This window comes from Epinephelus moara, chromosome 20, assembly GCF_006386435.1.
Source record: "Epinephelus moara isolate mb chromosome 20, YSFRI_EMoa_1.0, whole genome shotgun sequence".
Classification (NCBI taxonomy): domain Eukaryota; kingdom Metazoa; phylum Chordata; class Actinopteri; order Perciformes; family Serranidae; genus Epinephelus; species Epinephelus moara.
Window position 1 is genome coordinate 38881086 of NC_065525.1, and position 24268 is coordinate 38905353.

General features: G+C 40.3%; 3 protein-coding genes and 3 non-coding genes across 6 annotated transcripts in view; 5 read left to right on the forward strand and 1 right to left on the reverse strand.

Annotated features, from left to right (window-relative positions):
- sh3gl3b (SH3-domain GRB2-like 3b) overlaps positions 1-1481 on the forward strand; it is a 7009-nt gene extending 5528 nt beyond the window's left edge. The window contains exons 8-10 of the mRNA XM_050073845.1: positions 344-471; positions 586-639; positions 725-1481. Coding sequence (XP_049929802.1) covers positions 344-471; positions 586-639; positions 725-936 — 394 coding nt within the window. The 3' untranslated portion in view covers positions 937-1481. The remainder of the gene's footprint in view (positions 1-343; positions 472-585; positions 640-724) is intronic.
- A 7035-nt stretch (positions 1482-8516) lies between these two features.
- Positions 8517-14223, forward strand: zgc:114188 (40S ribosomal protein S17-like). The gene is made up of 5 exons (XM_050073868.1): positions 8517-8608; positions 9704-9855; positions 10471-10576; positions 12190-12255; positions 14099-14223. Exons 1-5 carry the CDS (start codon positions 8606-8608, stop codon positions 14174-14176), a joined length of 405 nt encoding a protein of 134 aa, XP_049929825.1. The 5' UTR covers positions 8517-8605; the 3' UTR covers positions 14177-14223.
- Positions 9898-10024, forward strand: LOC126408686 (small nucleolar RNA SNORA71). The gene has a single exon (XR_007571921.1). It is a non-coding gene; the product is annotated as a small nucleolar RNA SNORA71 (small nucleolar RNA).
- Positions 11198-11324, forward strand: LOC126408684 (small nucleolar RNA SNORA71). Its single transcript, XR_007571919.1, has one exon. It is a non-coding gene; the product is annotated as a small nucleolar RNA SNORA71 (small nucleolar RNA).
- On the forward strand, positions 13894-14018 carry LOC126408685 (small nucleolar RNA SNORA71). Its single transcript, XR_007571920.1, has one exon. It is a non-coding gene; the product is annotated as a small nucleolar RNA SNORA71 (small nucleolar RNA).
- Positions 14224-16248: 2025 nt separating the features above from the next.
- cart2 (cocaine- and amphetamine-regulated transcript 2) lies at positions 16249-19496 on the reverse strand. The gene is made up of 3 exons (XM_050073873.1): positions 19284-19496; positions 17635-17718; positions 16249-16542 (listed from the first exon to the last, which is right to left on the reverse strand). The coding sequence occupies exons 1-3, from the start codon at positions 19404-19406 to the stop codon at positions 16435-16437; spliced, it is 315 nt and encodes a 104-aa protein (XP_049929830.1). The 5' UTR covers positions 19407-19496; the 3' UTR covers positions 16249-16434.
- Positions 19497-24268: the final 4772 nt, after the last annotated feature.

The following is a 24268-nucleotide window of genomic DNA, read 5'->3' on the forward strand; positions in this document are numbered from 1 at the left end:
TTTCATTCACTGCTGCTCATTATTATCCACTTCCTATTATTTTTATTATTATTATTATTATTATTGTTATTGTTATTTATCGCTGTCTCTTGTATTTTTTGTACTTATTTGCATGCCTAGTTATTTAAGTTTTTTAAGTTTAAATTTGAAATCTTTAATCTGACTTTCTCCTTGACTGCTGTAACACTGGAATTTCTCAATTATGGGATCAATAAAGGTGTATCTTATCTTACCTTATCTTATCTTACCTTATCTTATCTTGTAACCAGTAACCAACAACCATCCATCTGGTTTTTACGTCACTGCATAAAGCTTTAAATGTTCTGTGTTTGTTCTTAAACAGGCTGACGGCTGCCAGTAACAAACCAGAGCGACGGTTCAGAGCCAAAAAGTTCAGAGTCAGAAGTGAGCACAACGGCAGCATCATGGGATTTTACCACAAGCCGTCTGTCACAGCCACAGTCCCCTCAGGTTACTCCTGTTTAAAAAATCATGTCACCGTCACATTTATCTGGAATAAAATGTCTCATTCTGTAAAAGATTTTGAACTTGTATTTTTCTATTTTTTGTGTGTGTGTATGACAGGAGATCAGTTCACAGTGTTACCATCCAGACCCGGCAGTCCCATCTCCTGCTACGGTGAGCAAATGCTGACAGCCGAAAACAAACTTCGATAAGTCACACACAGCTGAGATTTATGACATTTATTCTTTGTCTCTCCCAGCTGACAGTAAGCTGGTCCTGGATCAGCCCTGCTGCCGGGCGATGTACTCCTTCCACCCGAGCCACGAGGGCGAGCTGAGCTTCAACGAGGGCGACGTCATCGTCCTCACCAATCAGGTCGACTCCAACTGGTACGAGGGCGCGCTGGGCGGCCGGTCGGGACTATTCCCCGTCAGCTACGTGAACGTGCTGGTGCCTCTGCCGTTACCATGACAACATATCAAAAACACATCCACGTGACTCCACACTGAACAAATCAGATCGTACATGTTGATTTGATTCGTGTTCGGCAGCAGGAGCGTGTTTTTTAGATGATATGCAACTTTTCAGCTTCTTATTTGCACTTTTTTCACAAGCGGCTCAGCGGATGACTCGTCTGTTTAACTGGGAAGGAAGGCCATAGTTTCTACTGTAGAGCACTTTAGTTTCTGACCTCATGTCACACTTTAAAGGTCCAGTGTGTAGGATTTAGGGGGATATGTTGGCAGGATGGAATATAACATAATAAGTATGTTTTCTTTCGTGTATAATCACTTGAAAATAAGAATAATCGTGTTTTCGTTACCTTAGAAGGAGCCATTTATATCTACATAGGGAGCAGGTCCTCATCTGTGGAGATCGCCATGTTGCACCGCCATGTTTCTACAGTAGCCCAGAACGGACAGACCACACACTGGCTCTAGATAGGGACATGCACAGGGACATGATTGTAGAAATTGTCGAATATGTTTTGGCGCACGCCATTTCGGATTTTGTCCGTATGTACATTTTTAGTATGGATGCTACGCACTCTTTTATAAATAAGAACCCTGGTCTGTTTGTTGTGTAGAGTAAGAGACCTCTGCAGATAATTAGGCTCCTGGTAAAAACTTCCTGAATGTCTGGATCCTAAGATATCAGAGAAAAAAGGAGAGCACAGATTAGCACGTGCTGGTTGAAACACCTGTCTCTGATGTGCCAAACAGCATTGGAAAAACACCAATTTGTAAAGAGAAACTGCTTTATTCAGTGTTTTTATCAGTTTAAATGAACTGGTCTGTTTGTTTTGGAGAGGAAGAGACTTCTGCAGATAATTCGGCTCCCGGTAAAAACCTCCTGAACATCTGGATCTTAAATTATCAGAGGAAAAAAGGTGAGCATAGATTACAATGTGGTGGGTGAATCCTCACCACTACATTCCACTAAATTCCCCTAAATCTTACACACTTAACCTTTAAAGTACCAGTTGCTACAGAGAGGCTCAGTCAGTAAATACGACATTTTTAGACTAACGTGTGAGTTTCCCTTTAAGACTTTTACCTTCATTTCCTGCACAAACCCAAGACTATTCAAGAGAAGGCTGAGACACAGGGTCAAGCATGGGGGGATTGCACATGCGCAGTAAAATCTGGTCTGCACTTCCTCAAAGGCTCAGTAGATGGCGTGAGACCGCGGAATAAGGGGGATGTGCATGCATGTCATTTTCACAGCTTATTACTGGACTGTCACTGGTGGCCTGCGTTGTGGGTGAGAATGACAGAGATGCAATTCCGACAACTTCAGGCAGCCGCCGTCCAAAAGTCCAAGCAGACCGCACCAAGCGCACTCCTTGATCGCCTGAGCAGATCCTGCGCTTTTTATCTAACGCCCCTGCTGTCACCCTCCAGCATCGCAGCTCAAGTTAAACTGCGCATGTGCAATCCCCCCATGTTTGACCCCGTGTCTCAGCCTTCTCTTGAATAGCCTTGCACAAACCTGCTCCTGCCTTCACATCACTGCACATTTCTATTTAAACACACATCAGTCTGATACTGCCTGCACTTTTGTGTAAAATGGACAGCAGACTGCTGATAGAGCACTATCTGGATACTCCCACGTCCAGAGTACAATTTCATGATAAGTATAAACTAAGTTTAATGCACACTGCTGTTGAAAAGTTTGTCATGTGCAACCACAGAGCCTGGTGTGGTCCTGCCAGGTGTGTGAGAGGACTCCTCTATATGTGTGAATGGTTCTCTGATGCTTTTAGTTTGTAGAAAGTCCTCTTTACAAGTAGATGGTATTTAGTATGAAGGTTTGATTTGTACACAGAGAACAAACCACTGTCAAATGGCTCAACTGAAAGAGACAAAGATCCCTCTGAGCAACAGTTGAATAAGAACAGAAGAAATCAGCAGTCATTTGTAAAAGAAACTAGAAGCTTAGCATCAAAATGTGTGCAGATTTAAACAGGAACAGGTTCCAAGTGTTCAGCTGCTGCATAACTTTTCAACAGTAGTGTGTGTCTAAAGCATGTACAGTATGATGGGTGGTGTTGTGTGTTTTGGGCTGACAGCATCATCAGTGTTGTTCACTGTGTGCATGAACTTAAAGCAGTTATTGTAAATTGTTTGCACTTTATCTGAAGCTTTATTAGACTCAGGTTAGGAAAAGCTTTATCGGTAACGCTGCCATTTTTCAACCTGGACTCTATTTTCTGTGGTTTTGTGTCTAAGTGACTGATGGAAACAACAGTTTTTGAAATGTGTCCAGTATTGACAGAGACCACTGCAGGGGCGGACTGGCCATCTGGAGGTTCTGGAGAATCACAGAACGGCCGGTACTCCAGGACTGCCGGCGGCCGCCACAGAGTCATCACCGTTTTTTTTTTTTGTTTGTTTGTTTCCTTTTTCTCCCTGATAATCTACTGTTCCACATCCAGTCTGCTAGGTGGCAGCCTTTAAATTGGATGCCAGCTGGCCCATAGATATCTATGAGTCGGCCGGCTGCCAATTAAATTGAAGAAGAAGGAAGCACATATTGTATGTGCACCAGTTGTTGTGGGCTGGGCCGAGTCAAAGTCCAGGGCTGTTTTTTAGTCCCAATCCGCCCCTGGACCACTGCAGCCGGCACCAGTTAAGCAGGCTGCAATGTAACCACTCAGTGCACATTCACACTGTCAATGTACGTCCACTTAAAGTGTTTGTTTTTGCCACTGACAGGCTCAGATTGTTTTTACAGAATTGTCTGACAACATTATGGAAAGGATCCCTACAGAGAAAGACCTTTTGCTAATAAGTAAGATCCTTTTTTTAACTAGAAACAACCCCCAAATCACCAACACTATACCCACCAGACTCCATTCAAATAATGAGTAATTTAAGCGTGCACAGAACCAGCATATTTTCACATCTAACTGGGTGAATTAAGGGTTTATTTTAACCAAACCAGAGTTGGTGATTGCTGGAACAGTGAAAAGATGAACTAAGAAGTATTTTGTGAGTTATGTTTTGTTTATATTGACTTCAAATAAAGTGCGTTTTGGGTTGATGAAATTACCGTTTATTCGAATGGAGTCTGGTGGGTTTGGTGATGGTGATTTTGGGCCTGTTTCTAGTTAAACACAAAGGATCTTACTCTTTAAAAAAGGTCTATCCCTGCAGGGATCCTTTCCATAATGTCGTCAGACACTTAGAATAACAATCTGAGCCTGTCAGTGGCAAAAACAAGCACTTTTAGTGGATGTACATTGACGATGTGAACATGTCCCAAGTGGTTACATTACAGCCTGTTTTGCTGCTGTTGGATGCAGCGCTCTCTCTCAGCAGTGGACCAATTTCAAATACTGTTGTTCCCATTAGTCAGTATGACACACAAACATGGAAATACAGGGTCCAGGTTGAAAAATACCAAGTTACCGTTTAATGTATAATTGTTAAACAAAGAAATACACAATAAAAATAAGCTCAAATCATATTTTGCCTTTGACCTGAGACCTGAGCTCTCGACTGGAAGAAGGTTTTCCATCTGTCAGTTTGGCTGATGTGATTTAATTTAACATTACACAAACTCAAGTTAGCTAGCTCACAAACTCACTGACACGTGGAAAGCCACGGAGGCTCCAGGTTATAAATACCTGCTTCAGTTTGCAGCTAAATGAAACTGAATGGATCTCAACCTATTGAGAAATCAGCACATTGAAATGTCCTTAATAATGTTTCTGCACGTTTTTGGTAGATTTGCTGTTAAACACTTACTAGAAGTCAAAGTATCAGATACGTGGTTGGTTATTGATTAGAACAAACATAAATATGAATGATGTAGTTAAAGGGACAGTACAACATTTAACCCATTTTGAGTGGTATCACTTAATTAAATGGGCTGATAAGTGGTTATCAAAGATATGGGTTAGAAGGGACCTGCTGCATCGACTGGTAGGTCCAGAATGCTGTTATCAGAACATTAAAGATATACTACAGTATGCAGGTTTCCTGAAAAAAACAATGTAGAGACTCATACAGAAGAGACCCACTCTCATACCTTTTTTCCACAAAGATTAGCGCGTATATGCATGTTTGATAATGTGGGAAAACCCATTTAAAAAAGGTAATACAATGCTTTCCATTAGACAAGTCTGTCTGTCTGTGTTTTTTGGTCAGTAAACAGTAGAAAGCCGCATGTAGGCTGGTGAACATGTTATGGTGGTTCCTTCTCTTTTATGTCTCTCACTTATTCACTCACTCAAACACAGTGACGATTAATTTGAAATGATGTTTGAGCACTGCTTGGACGGAGATGGATGGCATTCATGGTGGCATACATCAACAATAAAACCATTTAATGAACTGATAACAGCATTCTGAACCTACTAATCGGTGTAGCAGAACAACCTCTAACCCATATCTATAGCCCCTTTTACACTGCCTCTCCAAGTTGGAATATGGCACTGTTATGCTGCCTCACTGTTCAGAGTTGGGAATAGAGGTAGCACTAGCGGCAAAACAGTGTCTGTATAAAAAGGACATCTGGCAGGACGGGATAATGGGCGGTATGGGTGTGACATTTTGACGATGTGTAATGCGTGCAACCCACCACGGGAGATTTAAAAAATAGCTGTTAGCAGCTAACTCAAAGAATAAGAACAGCAGCTGAAAAAGTCTGCAAATTGGGAAAACAATGAGGTCTAGGAGCGCCTTACCCTTCAAACTTAGGACGAGATCAATGGCCATATAACAGGGATGGTAATTGATTGTTATTGCCATGTTACAGCATTGTTATTGTTTATAAAGCGCTGCTGACGCATATGTTATGTCACACAAGAGGCCAACGCTGTTGTGTTAAATGTCACACCGTTTACGCATCTTTTGATTCCATGTAAAAATGCAAAGGTGGCATGAAGACGGGGCTCTGTAGCGGCCCTATAGCGTGATCTCTGAGTAGAGAGGGCTAATGAGGCTGATGACACAAACCACATCGGCGGCAGTGGCTCAGAAGGTGAAGCGTTTGTCTGCTAATTGAAAGGTTGGTAAAATGGTCGGTCAGTCGCTGGCCCCCGCAGTCTACCACTAGTTGCTATAAGATGTATTTTAGACGTTTTTTTGGAGGTTAGCAGTTTCCCTTTGTTTCCAGTCTTTGTGCTAAGCTACGCTAAACACCACACAGATGTAAATGAAATCCATTTTCTCATCTGGCTCCCAAAATGTTGGACTGTTCCTTTAATATAAACTAGTTTCTATAGACTAAACCTCTGTAGTTTTAATATAGACTACTGTAGCTGATACTGTACAAAGTAAATACTGTTAAATTAGATTACTGCAGATGAGATCGACTTGCATCTGATTTTACACGATAAATGAATCAATTCACATGAATGTAGTAAATGAATATGTGTGTATTTGTATTTGTGCCAGGATTATTTATTCATTTATTAATATTTATTTATTTATTAACACATGCAGGAGGCACAGAAAACAGTTTCAGTGAATTTGTCTCATTCAGGGCGACAGTTTGTGAGTATATTCAACACAAGGACCGAGAATGATCCTTAAAATGACAGCATATTGATGTATTTTAATTATCCTTTTTCTGTGGCTAAAGTCATTTAAGCATTGACCGTGAGGTATTATTTAAACAATTACCTTCCAACTGAATGTGATCATTTGATATTTCAAATATATTTTCAAGTTTATTATTAATGCAAGCACACACACAGATGTTTGTTGTACAAAAACAATGTAAAGAATGATAATGTATTTCTGCAATAAATCTGAATTTCTCTGAGTAATAAATGACGACAGGTCTGATGTTCTGATTTTCTCTCCTCACACTGTCCACAGATTTGATGTCTTTGGGTTTTGTTTTGACACATTTACTGACAACCACCATACACAGATGTTTTACATTAATTCATGCTGTATTTAACACTATCAATGAAATGGAGGATATAGTACTCTTACTTGTCAGTGTTTATAAAGAAAGATGGTTTAGTTAGTTAAGTTGCACATTTAGGCGCATTCCTTAAAATAATCTCACACTTGTGTTACTCTTCCCTTAATTAATGCCAACCTCTTAAACATGTGTAAGACTGTCAAATGATGAAGTAGAAGAAGAGGAAATTGCAGAAAATTAATTCCTTATCTTTACCTGAGCAGTTATACACTCACAGGCCACTTTATTAGGTACACCTGTTCAACTGCTCGTTAATCCAAATAGCTAACCAGCCAATCACGTGGCAGCAACTCAATACATTTAGGCATGTAGACATGGTCAAGACAACCTGCTGTAGTTCAAACTGAGCATCAGAATGTGGAACAAAGGTGATTTAAGTGACTTTGAACGTGGCATGGTTGTTGGTGCCAGACGGGCTGGTCTGAGTATTTACTGGGATTTTCACACACAACCATCTCTAGGGTTTACAGAGGATGGTCCCAAAAAGAGGAAATATCCATTGAGCCAAAATGCCTTGTTGATGACAGAGGTCAGAGGAGAATGGCCAGACTGGTTCAAGATGATAGAAAGGCAACAGTAACTCAAATAACCACTGGTTACAACCAAGGTCTGCAGAAGACCATCTCTGAACCAACAACACGTCCAACCTTGAAGCAGATGGGCTACAGCAGCAGAAGACCACACCAGGTGCCACTCCTGTCAGCTAACAACAGGAAACTGAGGCTACAGTTCACACAGGCTCACCAAAACTGGACAATAGAAGATTGGAAAAACGTTGCCTGGTCTGATGAGTCTGGATTTCTGCTGCCACATTCAGATGGTAGGGTCAGAATTTGGTGTAAACAACATGAAAGCATGGATCCATCCTGCCTTGTATCAACGGTTCAGGCTGGTGGTGGTGGTGTAATGGTGTGGGGGATATTTTCTTGGCACACTTTGGGCCCCTTAGTACCAACTGAGCATGGTTTAAACACCACAGCCTACCTGAGTATTGTTGCTGACCGTGTCCATCCCTTTATGACCACAGTGTACCCATCTTCTGATGGCTACTTCCAGCAGGATAACGCACCATGTCACAAAGCTCAAATCATCTCAAACTGGTTTCTTGAACATGACAATGAGTTCACTGTACTCCAATGGCCTCCACAGTCACCAGATCTCAGTCCAATAGAGCACCTTTGGGATGTGGTGGAACGGGTGATTCAAATCATGGATGTGCAGCCGACAAATCTGCAGCAACTGTGTGATGTCATCATGTCAATATGGACTAAAATCTTTGAGGAATGTTTCCAGCACCTTGTTGAATCTATGACACCAAGAATTAAGGCAGTTCCGAAGGCAAAAGGGGTCCAACCTGGTACTAGCAGGGTGTACCTAATAAAGTGTATTTTCAATATAACCATATCACCTCCAACAACAAAGCATCCCTAGATATAAATAAAGACAAGCCAACAAAAGAAAATATTGAATAATGTGAGGTCGTTAAGGTTGTTTGTGACTTTTGAAAGTCACTTTTTAGATGGGAACGATGGTGAATATCTGACATTTCCTACAGTAGTCGGCTACTTATTGTTGTTGTAGTTCCACCTCCCGCGGTCAGAGGGCGCAGCAGCTGCAAGTTGCTTCTTTATTTCCGTCCGTGCATTTAAACTTCCACCGGAAGTCTGCTTGTCCTCTTCTACCAGGCCGATCCAACATGGTGGGTAATTTTTGCATGTCTACCTGACTAATCTGAACTAATCCTCCCGTTTTAACGGTTAATATCTCCCAATCATTTAACCACAAATACCGGAGAGTTTTATCTACCTGATAACCGCAGTATTGATGTCAGATGATCCGGGATTAGCTTTATATTCTCGGTGTTGTATCGCAGAAACTGCCGCTAGCTGAGGAGGCGGAGTGGAGCTGCTGTGGGGCTGAATGGACGGCGGTTATTATTTAGGTTTAATCGGTTAAATTGAACGGGAATAGCGGAATAATATTACTGTTGTGCGTGTTTAAATGTGGGGTATAAAAGCGGTTGAATAATTAGTGAATAATGTATTTCCGTGTGTTAGCTTTAGAGGCTAAACCGGGAGTTAGCTTCGCCGCCTGCAATGCTACCTCCCGGAGGGTCATCCAGTTGATAAAACGTCACATTAACGTACAGTCATCCACCTGTATAAAGGTGTGAAGCTGAAGATGAAATTTGGCATTCATACGTAAGACTTTTGCACAATTTTAAAGGCTCTAAATTCCTAAATTTAGCTTCGACTTAATGAGATTTATAGCTGACACTGAGGGTTTCAGTATAGATGTGATTCCTTTGGGATATGAAATTGTGCATTTAATGTTTTAAATTTGTTCAGGTTTGTTTGGTAAAATCTTAAATTTACACAAAAATGGGTATTCTTGAAATGTACAACCTCATATTAATGATTAATCTATAATCTATAAATAACATCAAGCTTTAAAATTATCTAGAACTTGATTAAATCTTCAGGGAAGTAAGTAGAAAAATGTAGAATAAGAATGCAAGAATGTTTATGAATATTAAACCCAAATTTAAGATGTTGCCATATTGCCAGTGCCCAGTGTTTGTAACCCTCGCATGACCAGCTCTTCAGCCGAACAACTGGTACAAGTTTTCCCCATCTTGGCCGCCATATGTGACGCAAAAGTAGTTTCACAGACCTGCTGTTTTCGGTGACGAATTTGTAATGTTGTACTGATTCTGAGTAAAATGACAGTCAGGGCTAATTCCATGAATGAACAGGGTTCAAATTAAAGATTTTGGTTTGTGTTCTGCCTGCAGGGACGAGTCAGGACCAAGACGGTGAAAAAGGCCGCCAGGGTCATCATCGAGAAATACTACACCCGGCTGGGAAGCGACTTCCACACCAACAAGAGGGTGTGCGAGGAGATCGCCATCATCCCGAGCAAGAAGCTGCGCAACAAGATTGCCGGGTGAGTTCATTAGAGCTGCTGTTTGTTTGTCATTAACATCCACCCTGTATCGAAAGTGATCATGGCGTCCTCGTCGTCAGGTCATTGATAGTACAGGAAGATCATCATGCGAGCCTTTCCCGTGTTTGAAGGATTTTTGGTTCCTATCAGACCCTGGCGCTCTCAGACAGACTTTCACCTAAAATTAGCTGTTTTCACAATGAAGTCGGCATCGAGTGATCAGACCAGTTCTCCTGTTTGTACATCTGTACTACTTCACTGACTGTCGTGTCTACGGACTGTCGTGTCCTCTGTCCTTTGACGGACTGTTGTGTTGTTTGCTGACTGTTGTGTTTGCTGACGGTTGCTTATTGTTTACTGACTTGCGTTTACTGACTTGTTTTCACTGTTGCTTCCACTGTCAGTTGCGTTTGTTGATGTTGTGTTTACTGACTGTTGCGTCCACTGGCTGTTGTGTTTACCGACTGTTCTGTCCGCTGATGTTGCGTCCACTGACTGTCGTTTACTGATGAATTCACTTACTGTTCCATTTAATGACTGTTCTTTTTACTGGTGTTGTATTTACTGACTGTTACGTCCACTGACTGTTGCATTTACCGACTGCTGTTGCTGCAGGTATGTGACACATCTGATGAAGAGGATCCAGAGGGGTCCAGTCAGAGGAATCTCCATCAAACTGCAGGAGGAGGAGAGAGAGAGGAGGGATAACTACGTACCAGAGGTCAGTGAATGCAGTCCTAATGTGTTTTGTCTGATTTAAGGGTTTCACCAGTAAACATACTGGGTTGAACTGGTATTGGGCTGGTGTTAACCAAGTGGTCAGAGGGTGAACACATCAACGCTTGTACTGTTACCCAAACCAGGATACAACACTGCAGCAGTGAATGTTCAGAGAGGTGTTGGTGGTTATCTGGTCAGGTTTTGAGCTGTGGTTTGTGGCGCTGTTGTCGAGCACTGAAAATATGTGGCAGTTATTGATGCACTTAATTTTGCACATGTGGTGTGTTCAGTTTTCCTGTTTGCTTGAAGAGTTTTCCTCTCAAGAAATGCTTGTAATTATTTCAAAGCTCAGCACATTGTACACAACAGATGAAATCCTGCAGGCTCGTTTTGTAAGCGTTTTGAAGGCAGTTGAAGGTATTCCCAACACTGCTGGTCACCATGTCTCCTGTCTGTCTGTCTGTCTGTCTGTCTGTTAGCTGGTCTGAGAGCTGCTCTCTCTGTTTTAGTGTTTAGATCAGACACCGTCTTTAATTTTTAGTACTATATAACATAGACAAGCCTTTCTGTAAGTCCTGTGTGTTTGCATGCATGTTTGACTTGTGCAGCTGTTAAGTGTTTGTCCTGTATCGAAAGTGATCATGGCGTCCTTGTCGTCAGGTCATTGATAGTACAGGAAGATCAACCTGCGAGCCTTTCCCGTGTTTGAAGGATCCTCTGTTCCTTTTGAACCCTGGCGCTCTCAGACAAACTTCGTAATGCATGTGACAAAGATACAGAGGTCATACTGACGACCTGCATGATTGAATGCAACAGAAATTTTATGAAAAATATTTGTTGATTCTTTTTGGGTCTATATTAGATGTTGGCTACATGGGTTTGGTGCTTTGTTGATATTTTGTGGTAAAATACTTCAGATAATGAACATAAAATAGAGTGCTGTGTTTACTGAACACCACGTATCCACCTCATAGTAACTTTTGGTCTATATGATGAATTTGTTTGTTCATTTTATCAGACAAACTAGTAAAATAGAGACTGTCCTCCGAACGTGAATTTAGTTCAGTCAAAGGTTGTAATTGTTGGCACAAGATTTCGTCTCTGGACTGGCACAATATTATTTTTCCTGTGATGCTGAGAAGGCCAGAGTTCATTATGTGTATGTCTGTGTAACTATGACGAACATCAATCAAAAAACATTTGTTTATCCCGTAAGTCAGTAAGGCTCATTATAACCTGCTGTTATTTTGTCTGTTTATTGTTTAGTCCATAAAATGTCATAAATAGTTAAAAATGTCCCAGGTGATGTCTTTAAGATGTGTTTGTTGTTTCTGACCAACAGCCCTAAAATCCAAAGTATTAACACGACTATGATGGGAAGACATTGTCATTTGCAGCTCAAGTATAAATGTTCCTGTGCTAAAACAGCGCTCACCTCCAGTTTACAGTTACCAGGACCTGTCATTGAATGCATCATTTCTTAGAAGCTCTGCCAGAGAGTGACGAGAAATCTGAAGAGACGATGTGAAAGAGTTGCTGCTGCAGATCACCCGGAGTTTGTTGACAGATTGTTGATGTGTAACTGGTTGTTCCTGTGTGTTTTTACCTGTCCAGGTGTCTGCTCTGGACCAGGAGCTGATTGAAGTTGATCCCGACACCAAGGAGATGCTGAAGCTGCTGGTAAGTCTCTGTGATTGTAGTGACAGCAGTCAATCTCTACTGTTATTCTGAGTATGCTTACTAAGGTGCAATCCTGAGGTACTTGTATGTCGTGAGCATTTTAATATCCTGCGACTTTATACTTTAACTGCACTACATTTATCAACTGTTACGTTAATTTGCAAATGGTTTCAAAAACCTGTCATGAGAATAAAGGTTTAAGTGTCAAGTTTGGATTTTATTTGGGATGCAGGACTTTCACAAGAGTATTTTTACATCGTGGTATTTCTATTTTTACCACAGTAAGATATCCTCTACCAAAGATTGCTGTAATTAGTTTTTATTTCCTCGTTACAGCAGCAAAGTGCAGAAAAAAGATTTGCCTTCTAAAATAAACTCCTACTAAACGAGCTCATATCAAACAAACATGAATGAAAAGTCAAAGATTCAAAGGAAACAGACTCCATGAAGTGAAGCCAGGGCTTCTGTCTAATGATGTGTTGAACATCCTGCTGATAAAGTTCTGTGAGAAAGTCACTGAGACGCTTCACAGCATCAAGCAACAACATAATGAGGCGCTTTAAGGCGCCGGTCACTAATAGTCTTTAAGATGAAGATCAAAGGGTCACAGACAGTTTGAGAACTTCAGAGAAACTAACTTTAAAAACTTAAACTTTAATCAGCTGGATGTGTTTTTATTGGTATGTGAGCACTTCTGCTTCTGTGGTAATGAGTATTAGCTCACTTCAGCAGCTAACTTTTAAGTGTTGTACTTAATTTAAAGACACATAAGTACTTTAAAATGTCCTCATTTGCATCGACTGCAGTCAGTGGGTTGGAACGTCGTGCCTCAGTCTGAGTGGAGGAGGAAGGCTGCCAAAATCAAATTTAATAATGGATTAATATGTCATTAAATGTACCTAAAATATTTAAAATAAATGTAGGCTTTATTTATTTAAAAAAATGTGACATAAATTGATTTTTTTTTTGTTCAAATATGCTTTATTTAGTTTCCTTTGTAATGATTCCCCTGTTTATTTATTTACTTTCCTATTTAATTTTCCCCTTCATTTATACCAATTTTAAAATTATTCAATTTTTGCATATTTTTATTTACTATGTATTTATTTGATTTGATATTTGGGTTATTTTCTTTTTTATTTTTGCATTTTTTAAATTTAATTTATTTATATTTTATTTTTTTTATTTTCACATTTTGTTACTTTTAATTGTATTGATTTGTTTATAAATTTGTTTTTGAGTTTTTTTTTTGTTTGTTTGTTTTTTCCATTTTTATCTGGTACATTTAAGGGCATATTCATTTATTTATCAAGTTTATTTTTGATTGTGGCAACTTCTAACCTCCATATAAATGGGTCTAGATTTCACCTTGACTTATTGAACTATTATATATTATAAATGTAACAGAGCTTTTAACAAGGATAGCAGCTTCCCTTCAGAGTCTCTCTGTAGCTGCTGTGTTTAAGCTTTAAATCTGCTCATCAAACCGAACTTGATGTGTTCTAATGTGGTTGTGAAAAATCAAAATTGTGAGTGAGTCTTTATAGATTGTAAAAGTGGTGTGTTCAAATTTAAACAGGGTGTTAAGTTTCTCTTTAAAGGTGAAAATTATTTTTTTAAGTTAGCTTGTTTGCTTTATCCTGTATCGAAAGTGATCATGGCGTCCTCGTCGTCAGGTCATTGATAGTACAGGAAGATCAACCTGCGAGCCTTTCCCGTGTTTGAAGGATTCTGTTCCTATCAGACCCTGGCGCTCTCAGACAGCTTTAGCATTGTTTTCACAGTGAAGTCTGGTGTTGAGTGCTCAGACCACTTACCTTTCTTTTTTAAATCTGTTCTTCAGGACTTCGGCGGTCTGTCCAACCTGCAGGTGACCCAGCCAACCATCGGCATGAACTTCAAGCAGCCCCGAGGAGTGTAACGTCTGTAAAGTATCTTAATAATAAAAACCCATCTGGGATAAAAAGACTCTGCTGTGCAGGACTGTTGATTTGTGGACTCCACTGGTGCTCCCTTCTCTTTTCCTTTATGCATAACATAGATTTACAGAAACAAAGGGAAGGTTTGTCTTAAAGGCACAAACTGTTTCTCAGTCGTCCACATGGTGATGTCTGGTCCACGGGTGTTTTCCTGTCGTAGATACTTTTTCATCAATCTCAGCAGCTTTTTGATGTTTAAAGTGGGGTTCCCATGGTCATGGCAAACCTGGAGAAGATATGGAATTTCTAAATGTCTGTTTCCAGGCCTGGAAAGGTCGTGGCAGTTAAATCCTTTAAAGTTCTGAGAAAATGTAGGACAACCCCTAGCCACCCCTAGTGTGCGCCCCATATAGGCGGAGTCCTCTGCAGTGGCTCGGGTCCTTTGCTGCGTGTCATCCTTCTGTTTCTCCTGCCTTTCATATCTATCTTAGCGGTCCTATTAATAAAGACAGAAATAGCCCAAGAAATAGTCGAACAAAAAGTTCTGGAAACATGGAATTTTGTATTTGATGGAATTAATTGTTCCAGTAATCCTCCCTCCATGTACTATAAGATGACTGCAAATTTATTTTCTGTAGCTGTTGACGTAACGTAGCTCTGATAGGCGTTGACACGATTTTTGTTTACTACACAGTAATTATAATACAATAATAAATGGGGTTCAGTCTGCTAAACACTTCTGTCTGTGTACTTGTACACTGAATAATAATGGAAATGTTATTTTGGGCCTTTGAGAAATCATGGAAAGGTTTTGACATTTTTGCGGATGGCTTGTGTTTCATTAAGTGGTTAAAGGTCTTAAACTCCGATCAGTCGGTTAAACAGTGTTTTCTATCTCATTTGACTTTTTGTTGACTTAGGCCACAAGGAAAACACCTTTTATGAAGTGTTTTGACTTTAAATCTGTCGTTTCAATCATCACATATCCAGATAATACGAGATTTAAGGTACCTTCTTTTACACTCAGTCACGTGTATGTGTTCAATATATAATCAGGGTTTTCGTGGATCCTTATAAAGTCTTTAAAAGCATTAAATTAATCTAAACAAGGTCTTAATTGGTATTACAGTTTCTTATATCATTCTGTCAAAAGTCTTAAACTGTGAAGACATGGGAAGATGGATATTATGAATTGTATTTTTCTTGTGTTGTAAAATCTCAAGACATGGCAATATCCATTTTGTAAAGTAATTTACCAAATTTAATGATGGATCAGGATAGAACAGGTGTCAGCAACCTTTGCTGTCAAAGCTTTTAAGAATCTGTCTGGAGCTGCAGAACATATTTGTGCCTAATAGTGATGGCAGTACAGCCTATTTAATCTAAATAAGCCTTGGGTGCTCTGTTAGTAATCAACAGAAATGAGAGGTGATGTCTAATTTTTCTCAAATGACTTGTAATCAGAATAATTTTGCAGACGCCTCTCTACATTCAGGCTTTTTAGAGCTAATTTGCTCATTAGTGTTGACACATTTCACTGATCCGAACAAACTCCACAGTTATGAATCCTGTATGAGCAACGTTTCAGCCCTGTAAGACTTCATCTATCACACAGGCTTATTACTCTCCCTTTTTACCAGCTCTGCTTCAGTTCATCTGTCAGGCCTCAGGGAGGGAACAAAATTCATTCTTGGTCTCATTAGTATATGTCCTAAAGAGGGCGCCGCAGGAACAGACCTTTACAGATTAATGAGACTTTTCCTCCTGTTTGTCTCTATTTTTCTGTAATAAATTGACTAATTATTTCAGATTATGTTCCTGATGCACTGAAATCTAAAGGGCGACAATTAAAAACTGATGTTACAGCACCACAGCTCCCAGGAGATGAACTTTGTCTCTGACAGTTTTTAATATTTCTCCGGTTTCCTACGAAGTTCTAAGAATTTAATTTAACCTGAAACAGGTCAGATGTGATTTGTTGCAAATGATGTTTTTCGAAATCAAACCTGACCCTGACTGACACCTTGTTTATATGAAAAAAAGACTTTAAAAGGCAGTAAAACAAAGAGGAGTCTTTGGAAAGAGAAAACACCTTTAATGCCACAACACAACTGGACAAACAGATCATGTTCACACACATGATGATGAAGGATTTATTCCACTCTAAAGGCTACTTTACATAACGTCAGACTTTATATATATATTTGTAAATATATACATTTTAAAATATACTCTCGCTGCTCTTGGGGGTCTGATTGGCTCATAAGCACTTCAGCAGGAAGAAGTTGCAGAAAGCTCCTCGAGGACAGTCGCACATCTTCCCGATACGAGATCCTTTCCTGACTGCGCAGTGTTCCCCGAGGTCACACTGAGAACACACAGAAACACACAACCTCAGGTATACACTTAAAGAAGAGACGCTGCATATCATGATATCCATACAATATTGATATTTTGATGAGCCCTGATCTGATATGAGGTAACAGATTCTCTGTGAACCATGACTTGCCAAGACTGTGGTGAATATGAGTACAAAAATAAAAACCTTATCAAAATACAATGCTGTGTATGTAAGTACAGTACTGCATTAATAAACAGTTTAATATCTACATAAATATTTGATGCTATTTTATACTTAGGTTATAAATGAATAAGATTATTCCTCATTCATGTTGAAATTTCAGTAGTTTTAATGTTATGATCAAAGTATGAGGCGCCACCTTGTGTTACACAGACATTACTGCAGACCAACAACATTGGTGTCAGATTAGATTCAGTTTTGTCCTTGCTGAGTACAAATACTGAGACAATGAAATGCAGTGTAGCATCTAACAAGACGAGCAAAAAGTTCAGTGTAGTATGTAGAGTGATTTATAGAATAAACAGTAATATATAATATAAACAGTAATGTATAGATAAATAAATATGCTTAAGTATGAACAATGTGCTATGAAAAGTGACCAGTGTGAGTGTTTTTAAAACATATCAAAGAGTTTGATTTACAGATTACATATAAAATATATGATATGTGACAATTAAACACAGAGGTGCCGGTCAATTTATGAATTAGAGCAGCTTCCAGTGTGTTCTCACTTTGAGTAACATAAAGTGCTGCAAGAAGTGCTGTGATCACATTCAAAATATTAGCTCGGTAAAAGTACAAAAGTCCGAAAATCAAAATATACATAAAGTACCAAAAGTAAAAGTACTCATTATGAATAATAATATATATTATTGTATTATAATTATTGATGTATTAATGTGTGAATCACTTTACTGTTGCGGTTGGTAAAGGTGGAGCTAACAGCATTTATATTTTAAGATAAGAAAATAAGAAGTGTACAAATCAGGACCCAACACTGATTTTGAATCCATACTCCCTGTCAGACTGATGATAGATTATTATTAATGTTATTTCATATGTGTAACAGTGTGTCTATCCGCTGTGTGTGAGACTCACAGAGGGGACCTGTCCATACTTCTTCTCCCAGGGATTAATCCTCTTAGTCTGCAGTTTCTCCAACACTTCGTGTAGAGCGCCGAGCTGAACACACACACACACACAAAATAATGAATTCATTCGAATCCTACAAACCCCTCCATCTTCACAACAGTTAAAAATAACTGCTTAACATCTTTACTACATCAAATCGGCTACAAACACCTGCAGGTGGAAAGTAACTAAGTACTTTTACTCAAGTACTGTGGGGCTTACATAAGCACAGTTTTGAGGTACTTGTACTTTACTTGAGTGTATGCATTTTCTAATAATTAATACTTTTACTCCAAAACATATCAGAGGGAATCATTGTACTTTTTACTGCACTGCATGACTCAATATTAAACAGGTCAATGATGTAGTCCATAAATTTCAGGAAATACTGAAAATGCCCATCTCAGAGTCTGAGGTGACATCTTTAAACGTCTTGTTTTGTCTGATCTACAGCCCAAAGTATTCACACTATAAAATATACATTAACAGTAAATTACGGACTGCTAGCTGCATCACAGGATATCACTGTTCATTTTCACAGTAAATTGTTGTAGCAGCTGTGAGCTCACTGTAGTTACGCCTGCATATTACTGTGATTTAGCAGTATGCTTCTGTGAAATTACCATATGTAACTGTAACCTCACAGTTGAAACCCTTTACATCACTGATTCAACAGTACATTGCTGTAAATTACTGAATTTAACTGTAACATCACAGTTTATGGACATTTGATTACTGTGATTTAACAATATGCTCCCGTATAATTATTGTATTTCACTGTAATCTCACAGTTAAACTTCATATATAACTGTTATTTAGCAGTGTGCTCCTGTTAAATTACTATATTTACCTGCATGAATTTCACAAGAAAAATTCTGAATTTAGTTAAATATCACAGTAAAAGCCTGTGAGGTGATAATAATGTAATTTATTGTGAAATATTACAGTTACATGTTGTAATTTCCTGAAAATAATTTGTAGTGCAGTTTACAATAACATAAATAAGCCTATGGACAATAATTATATTAGAAATATATATCTCACACTGGAAAAACAGACAACAGACAGATGTTGGTGTTTTTTAATGAAAAATGACTAATGATTAATCAATTATATCGACAATCAATCAATGGACTAATCATTGCAGCTTTAAATGTTTCAAAAATAAATAGTCGACCATCTTCATTTGGTCCTAAATCACTTCAGTTACTGTTACTGAAAGGCTGACACACTGTTGGCTACCGTGATCATTTACATAATATATTAAATATATATTAAGAAAAACAGAAACACCAGTCCTATAAAGTGTAGGGATAAAAAACAGAAATCTTCTGGATACTTATTTACCATTTTATTGATACATACTGGTATTGTTATTATCTATGATTTTTTTTTATGGTTTAGACATTGAAAGAAATAATATTTCATATAAATATTTAATATAACTGAGTAAATGATGAAGCTCATGGATTTGAAACTAAAACAGAAAACAAATAAAGACAGATGAAAAATAAATATTTGTAATATTTAAACAGGCTGCAGTGTTTTACAGTATTTAAAGTATTTGTTCAAAGTATTCTCAGTAGTATTCAGTACTCTGAGGAAGGGTCACTTACCAGTCTGTTGGAGTTGGTGTAGTGGTAGTCTTGGACGTCTCTCTCGTCCCTCTCGGCTTCCGTCCTCCCCGCCGGGCAGAGCGCGGACAGCAGCGCCGCGCACAGCACAGCTCGCGCCCACATGGTGCCAGAAAACGGAGAACAAAGTGCCGCGAGTCCGCGAGCTGCGTTCACTCTCTGCTCCTCCAGCTGTTTGTCGCGTGCTGCCCCGCCGCGCGCGGGATGTTTGGATGTGCCCCGCCCTCCTCAGCCTCCGGACGACGTCACGGTTTTGACGTAACTGGCTCATAATGACCGGATGATTAATTGATAAAATAAAAAAATAAAAAAATAAATAAATGTGTTATTATTATCCGTGATTTACAAACAAAAAAGTTATTAAAAACCAAAACATGAAAAAAATAAAAGATGAAATATAATAATAAAATTAAAGATAAATAATAAGTTATTTAGTCTGTGATGATATTTTCATGTCCAATAATTATTCTTAACTAAATACGTCAATAAACAAGTGATTAAAAGTTTTGTCAACTTTGAGTTGAGAGTTATCCATCTGAGTTACAATAGAATATGACATAAGAAGATTATTAGATGAGTTTACAATTTATTTAAGGTCAATCAGCTCACCAAACAAAATTTCTATGTTATCTGACGTCTATAATTTAATCAGATATTTAACTGTATTAAAAACAATATTAGGACTTGAATTCACTTTTTAGAAATAATTGTTATAATATAATAATTGCATAATTTTCACGCAATTTGGGCTCTGGGTCATCATGATGCTGTTTTTACAAACTGTACAATTCATTAATTGAGAAAATAATCAGCAGATTAATCCATAATGAAAATAATCATCTATCCATCCATTTTCAATCGCTTATCCAGGGCCGGGTCGCCAGGGCAGCAGGCTGAGCAGAGCCGTCCCTCTCCTCAGCAACACTTTCCAGCTCCTTCTGTGGGTCCCCGAGGTGTTCCCAGACCAGATGAGATATGTAATCCCTCCAGCATGTTCTGGGTCTGCCCCGGGGCCTCCTACCAGTGAGACGTGCCAAAACACCTCTAATAGGAGGCACCCAGGAGGATCCTGATCAGATGCCCGAACCACCTCAACTGACCCCTTTTGACGAAAAGGAGCAGTGGCTCTACTCCGAGCTCCCTCCAGATGTCTGAGCTCCTCACCCTATCTCTAAGGCTGAGCCCAGACACCCCATGGAGGAAACTCGTTTCGGCCACTTGTATCCACGACCTCGTTCTTTCGGTCACTACCCAGAGCTCATGACCACAGGTGAGGGTTGGGACGGTAAATCAAAAGCTTTGCCTTCCAGCTCAGCTCTCTCTTCACCATGGCGGTCCCGCAAAGCACCCGCATCACTGCAGAAGCCGCACCAAACCGCGAGGCCATCTCACGCTCCATTCTAACCTCACTCGTGAACAAGACTCAGAGATACTTGAACTCTCTTGCCTGAGGCAGTAACTCACTCCCAACCCAGAGGGAGCAATTGTTTTCTGGTGGAGAACCAGACTGATTCACACTCAGCTGCAAACCACCCCAGTGCATGCTGGAGGTCACGGTGTGATGAAGCCAACAGAACCACATCATCTGCGAAAAGCAGAGATGCAAGGTAAGGTGCAAGGTACCCTGGGTGCATTGGTTGTTGATATTCTGGGACGCCGTGTCAAGTTCTGCCTGTTACGTGCATTGTCTTCTTTCAAAATACACTTCCGTTTTCACAGAAAATTTGACGTTTACATTCAGTCTCTTTCAAAATAAACGCACTATGTCGGTACAACACCGCAAATTGACGTGTTTTCTCCTTCACCAACAAAAACTCATGGTTGGGTTTAGAAAAAAAAGAACAAGGTTTTGGCTTTAGAATCTTACGAGATGTGAACTTTGTTCTCTCAGATGAAAGTCTGTCTGTTGGACCCATCCACCGCCCCTCTCACCTGCCACAGTTGGACTTTCGCTGCCTTGACTTTCGTCCTTGTCCCACTGTGTTTCCCCCTGTCGCTGCTGAGTGCCATTAAACTATAATGGCAACTGGCCACGTATCATGCTGACATTAAAAGACGGCTTTTTTTTGTTGGTTTCTGATGCCGCAAGTCACTGCCCAGGCACTGGATTTCGACGACTTCACAGCGAGACCAGGTTCACTGAGAACGTCTCACTTTGGTTATGCAAGAACTGGATAGCTCATAGCAGTGACCCCAGTACCCTGTATTATATCACTACCCCCCACAAGACTCCCCTTCGGATGTGGTCATAAGCCCTCTCCAGGTCCACGTAACACATGTAGAGTGGATGGGCAAACTCCCACGACCCCTCCAGCAGCCCTGCAAGTTAAATAATCATTAGTTAATCATCTAAATAAACTCCACCAGCAACAACAGTAAAATCCTGCTTTTACATTAATGCATGAGTCAGAATTACCCAATCTGAACATATACACTTCTTAAAGAACCATTTTCAGTGCAGGACCTAGTATTTTCACTGTGTGGTCTCTGATAAATACTATTGTGAGTTTAAGAATGAAAGTTCCTGTGTCTCCTTGTTCATTGTGACATTGATCCGCGGCAGAAACCAGCAGATTGCTTATGGATGAAGAGATTTGTTTTGATAAGAGTCCCTCCAGCCTGAAAACAAGCGCAATATCTCTGAGACAAATTGCCAGAATGAATCTGTGTAAGAGACGAGAGGCGAAGAGTTTTCCAATTTCCTTTTCCTATTTATTCTTTAAAGAAGTGGAGGGGAAATAACACACTTGAATATATTTCCTCCCCTGCGGTGCTTCTATTTATATTTCATATTAGTGCGGAGGGATGAAGGTATTAATGTCCCCAAGCTTCATACAAACACAACTTAAACCCATCTGACAGTCACTGAGCAGCTGCATCTTAAAACCCTCCGTCCCACTGATGGTAAACAAACATGGAGGTCTGTTGTTCAGGTTAGTGCAGAGACAGGCTGCTTGATAACATTATGGTTATTCTTTTTACACAGGAGGTCAAACCTGGACACTCCACAGCAGAACGCGCCAAGACAACAAGTTAGTCTTCACATTAAAGGACTTCTCATTAATGTTAAAGGTCATGTCAGATTCAAGAAGTCAATGGCTGCAGTATCCATCCATACAAGGAAGTAGTTTTTTATAATTCAACTGACTTTTACATTTAAATTATAAACTGTATGAAATAATGGACGAAGCCACCCTGACCTAAACGCATTCTCTGCTTTGTCACTGGACCTACATGTCAAAATATGACGTGCTAGGAATCCTCCTGTGTCTCTTTGGACGTTCAAGGATGGTGTGTCATTTTACCCTGCATCGCCTCTTTTCAACATATACTTCCATTTTCACAAGGAATCTCCATTTTCTGCTCATTTCCAGCATCCGTCCTTCCATTTTCAAGTGCTTATCCGAAGCTGGGTCGGACGTCCCTCTCCCCAGCAGCACTTTCCAGCTCCACCAAGGTGTTCCCAGTCCAAACGAGATATGTAATCCCTCCAGCATGTTCTGGGTCTCCTACCAGTGGGACGTGCCCGGAGCACCTCTAACGGGAGGTGCCCAGATGGATCCTGATCAGATGCCCAAATCACCTCAACTGACCCCTTTCGACATGAAGGAGCAGCGGCTCTACTCCGATCTCCCTCCGGATGTCTGAGGTCCTCACCCTCTAAGGCTGAGCCCAGCCACCCTTCTGAGGAAGCTCATTTTGGCCGCTTGTATCCACAATCTCATTCTTTCGGTCACTACCCAGAGCTCATGACCATAGGTGAGAGTTGGGACATAGATGGACGTAGATCGAAAGCTTTGCCTTCCGGCTCAGCTCTCTCTTCACCATGATGGCCCAACACAGTGCCCGCATCACTGCAGAACGCTGGGCAAAACGGCCTATCCATCTCATGCTCAATTCTACCCTCACTTATGAACAAGACCCGGAGATACCAGCAGTGCCACCACAACTGGCACCAATGACCGCCTGACCACAGTTTTTAGCAGCCGCCTCCACAATGGAGACTTTGAATATGGACCACTTAATTTCCATGTCCCCAACCTCCCCTGGGATGCGCGGAGGGGGGCTGAAGCCTATCCCAGCTGACATTGGGCGAGAGGCGGGGTACAACCTGGACAGGTCACCAGACTATCACAGGGCTGACACACAGAGACAGACAACCATTCACACTCACATTCACACCTACGGACAGTTTAGAGTCACAAGTTAACCTGCATCTCTTTGGACTGTGGGAGGAAGCTGGAGTAAACCCACGCTGACACAGGGAGAACATGCATACTCTGCACAGAAAGGCTCCCCCACCCTGGGTTTGAACCAAGAACTCTCAACGCTAATCACTGCACCACCATGCCGCCCATGAACGTCTTTAATTTTGAAGCCTTGAGTTCGGCATTTCATCCGTTGTCATCTTGTTTTTTTGAGTCAGAAGTGACTATATTTGGATGACAGGGTGGAGCTGTGGAGGAATGAATGATGGATCTGACTCTTAGACTGTGTTGACACCTCGCAGACAGCCTGTCACTCAAAGCAGCCCCACCTTTAATTATGCGTAACTTTAATCCTTGATAAAATGTAAACAGGTGAGTTATATAAAGTCACCCCTCAGTACAGTTGTCATGAACGTTGAAATAAGCCATAGAGACCAAAACCGTTTTTTGTACCAGGCTGTAAACATGTTTAATATTAACATGGGGGTCTATGTGGATTTACTCACTCTTGGAGCCAACCCCAAATAGCCATCACTCTAGTGTTGGCATCAATTTTTAGTCCCCTGAGGTTACCACTTCGCTTAAATCTACTAGTAGGTGTAGCAGGCCCCTTCTAAGCCATTGCTGTGAGGCTGTTAATCACCAATAATGCCCATTCACTTGAGTGATAACATTTAACAGGGGTGCCCCAACATGTTAGCATTCAGCTCAAAGCACCACGTCTCTTGAGTGTAGCCTCACTAGTTGCTGTCATGGCTG

Excerpts from the sequence above, each read along its gene's own strand:
- cart2 (XM_050073873.1), bottom strand. The coding sequence starts at position 19,406 with ATGTGGGCGCGAGCTGTGCTGTGCGCGGCGCTGCTGTCCGCGCTCTGC. Across the intron at positions 17,719-19,283 it reads ACACCAACTCCAACAGACTG|CTCGGCGCTCTACACGAAGT; the intron begins GTAAGTGACCCT and ends GTGTGTGTTCAG. Across the intron at positions 16,543-17,634 it reads AGTATGGACAGGTCCCCTCT|TGTGACCTCGGGGAACACTG; the intron begins GTGAGTCTCACA and ends GTGTGTTCTCAG.
- zgc:114188 (XM_050073868.1), top strand. Across the intron at positions 10,577-12,189 it reads GGGATAACTACGTACCAGAG|GTGTCTGCTCTGGACCAGGA; the intron begins GTCAGTGAATGC and ends TTACCTGTCCAG. Across the intron at positions 12,256-14,098 it reads AGGAGATGCTGAAGCTGCTG|GACTTCGGCGGTCTGTCCAA; the intron begins GTAAGTCTCTGT and ends TCTGTTCTTCAG.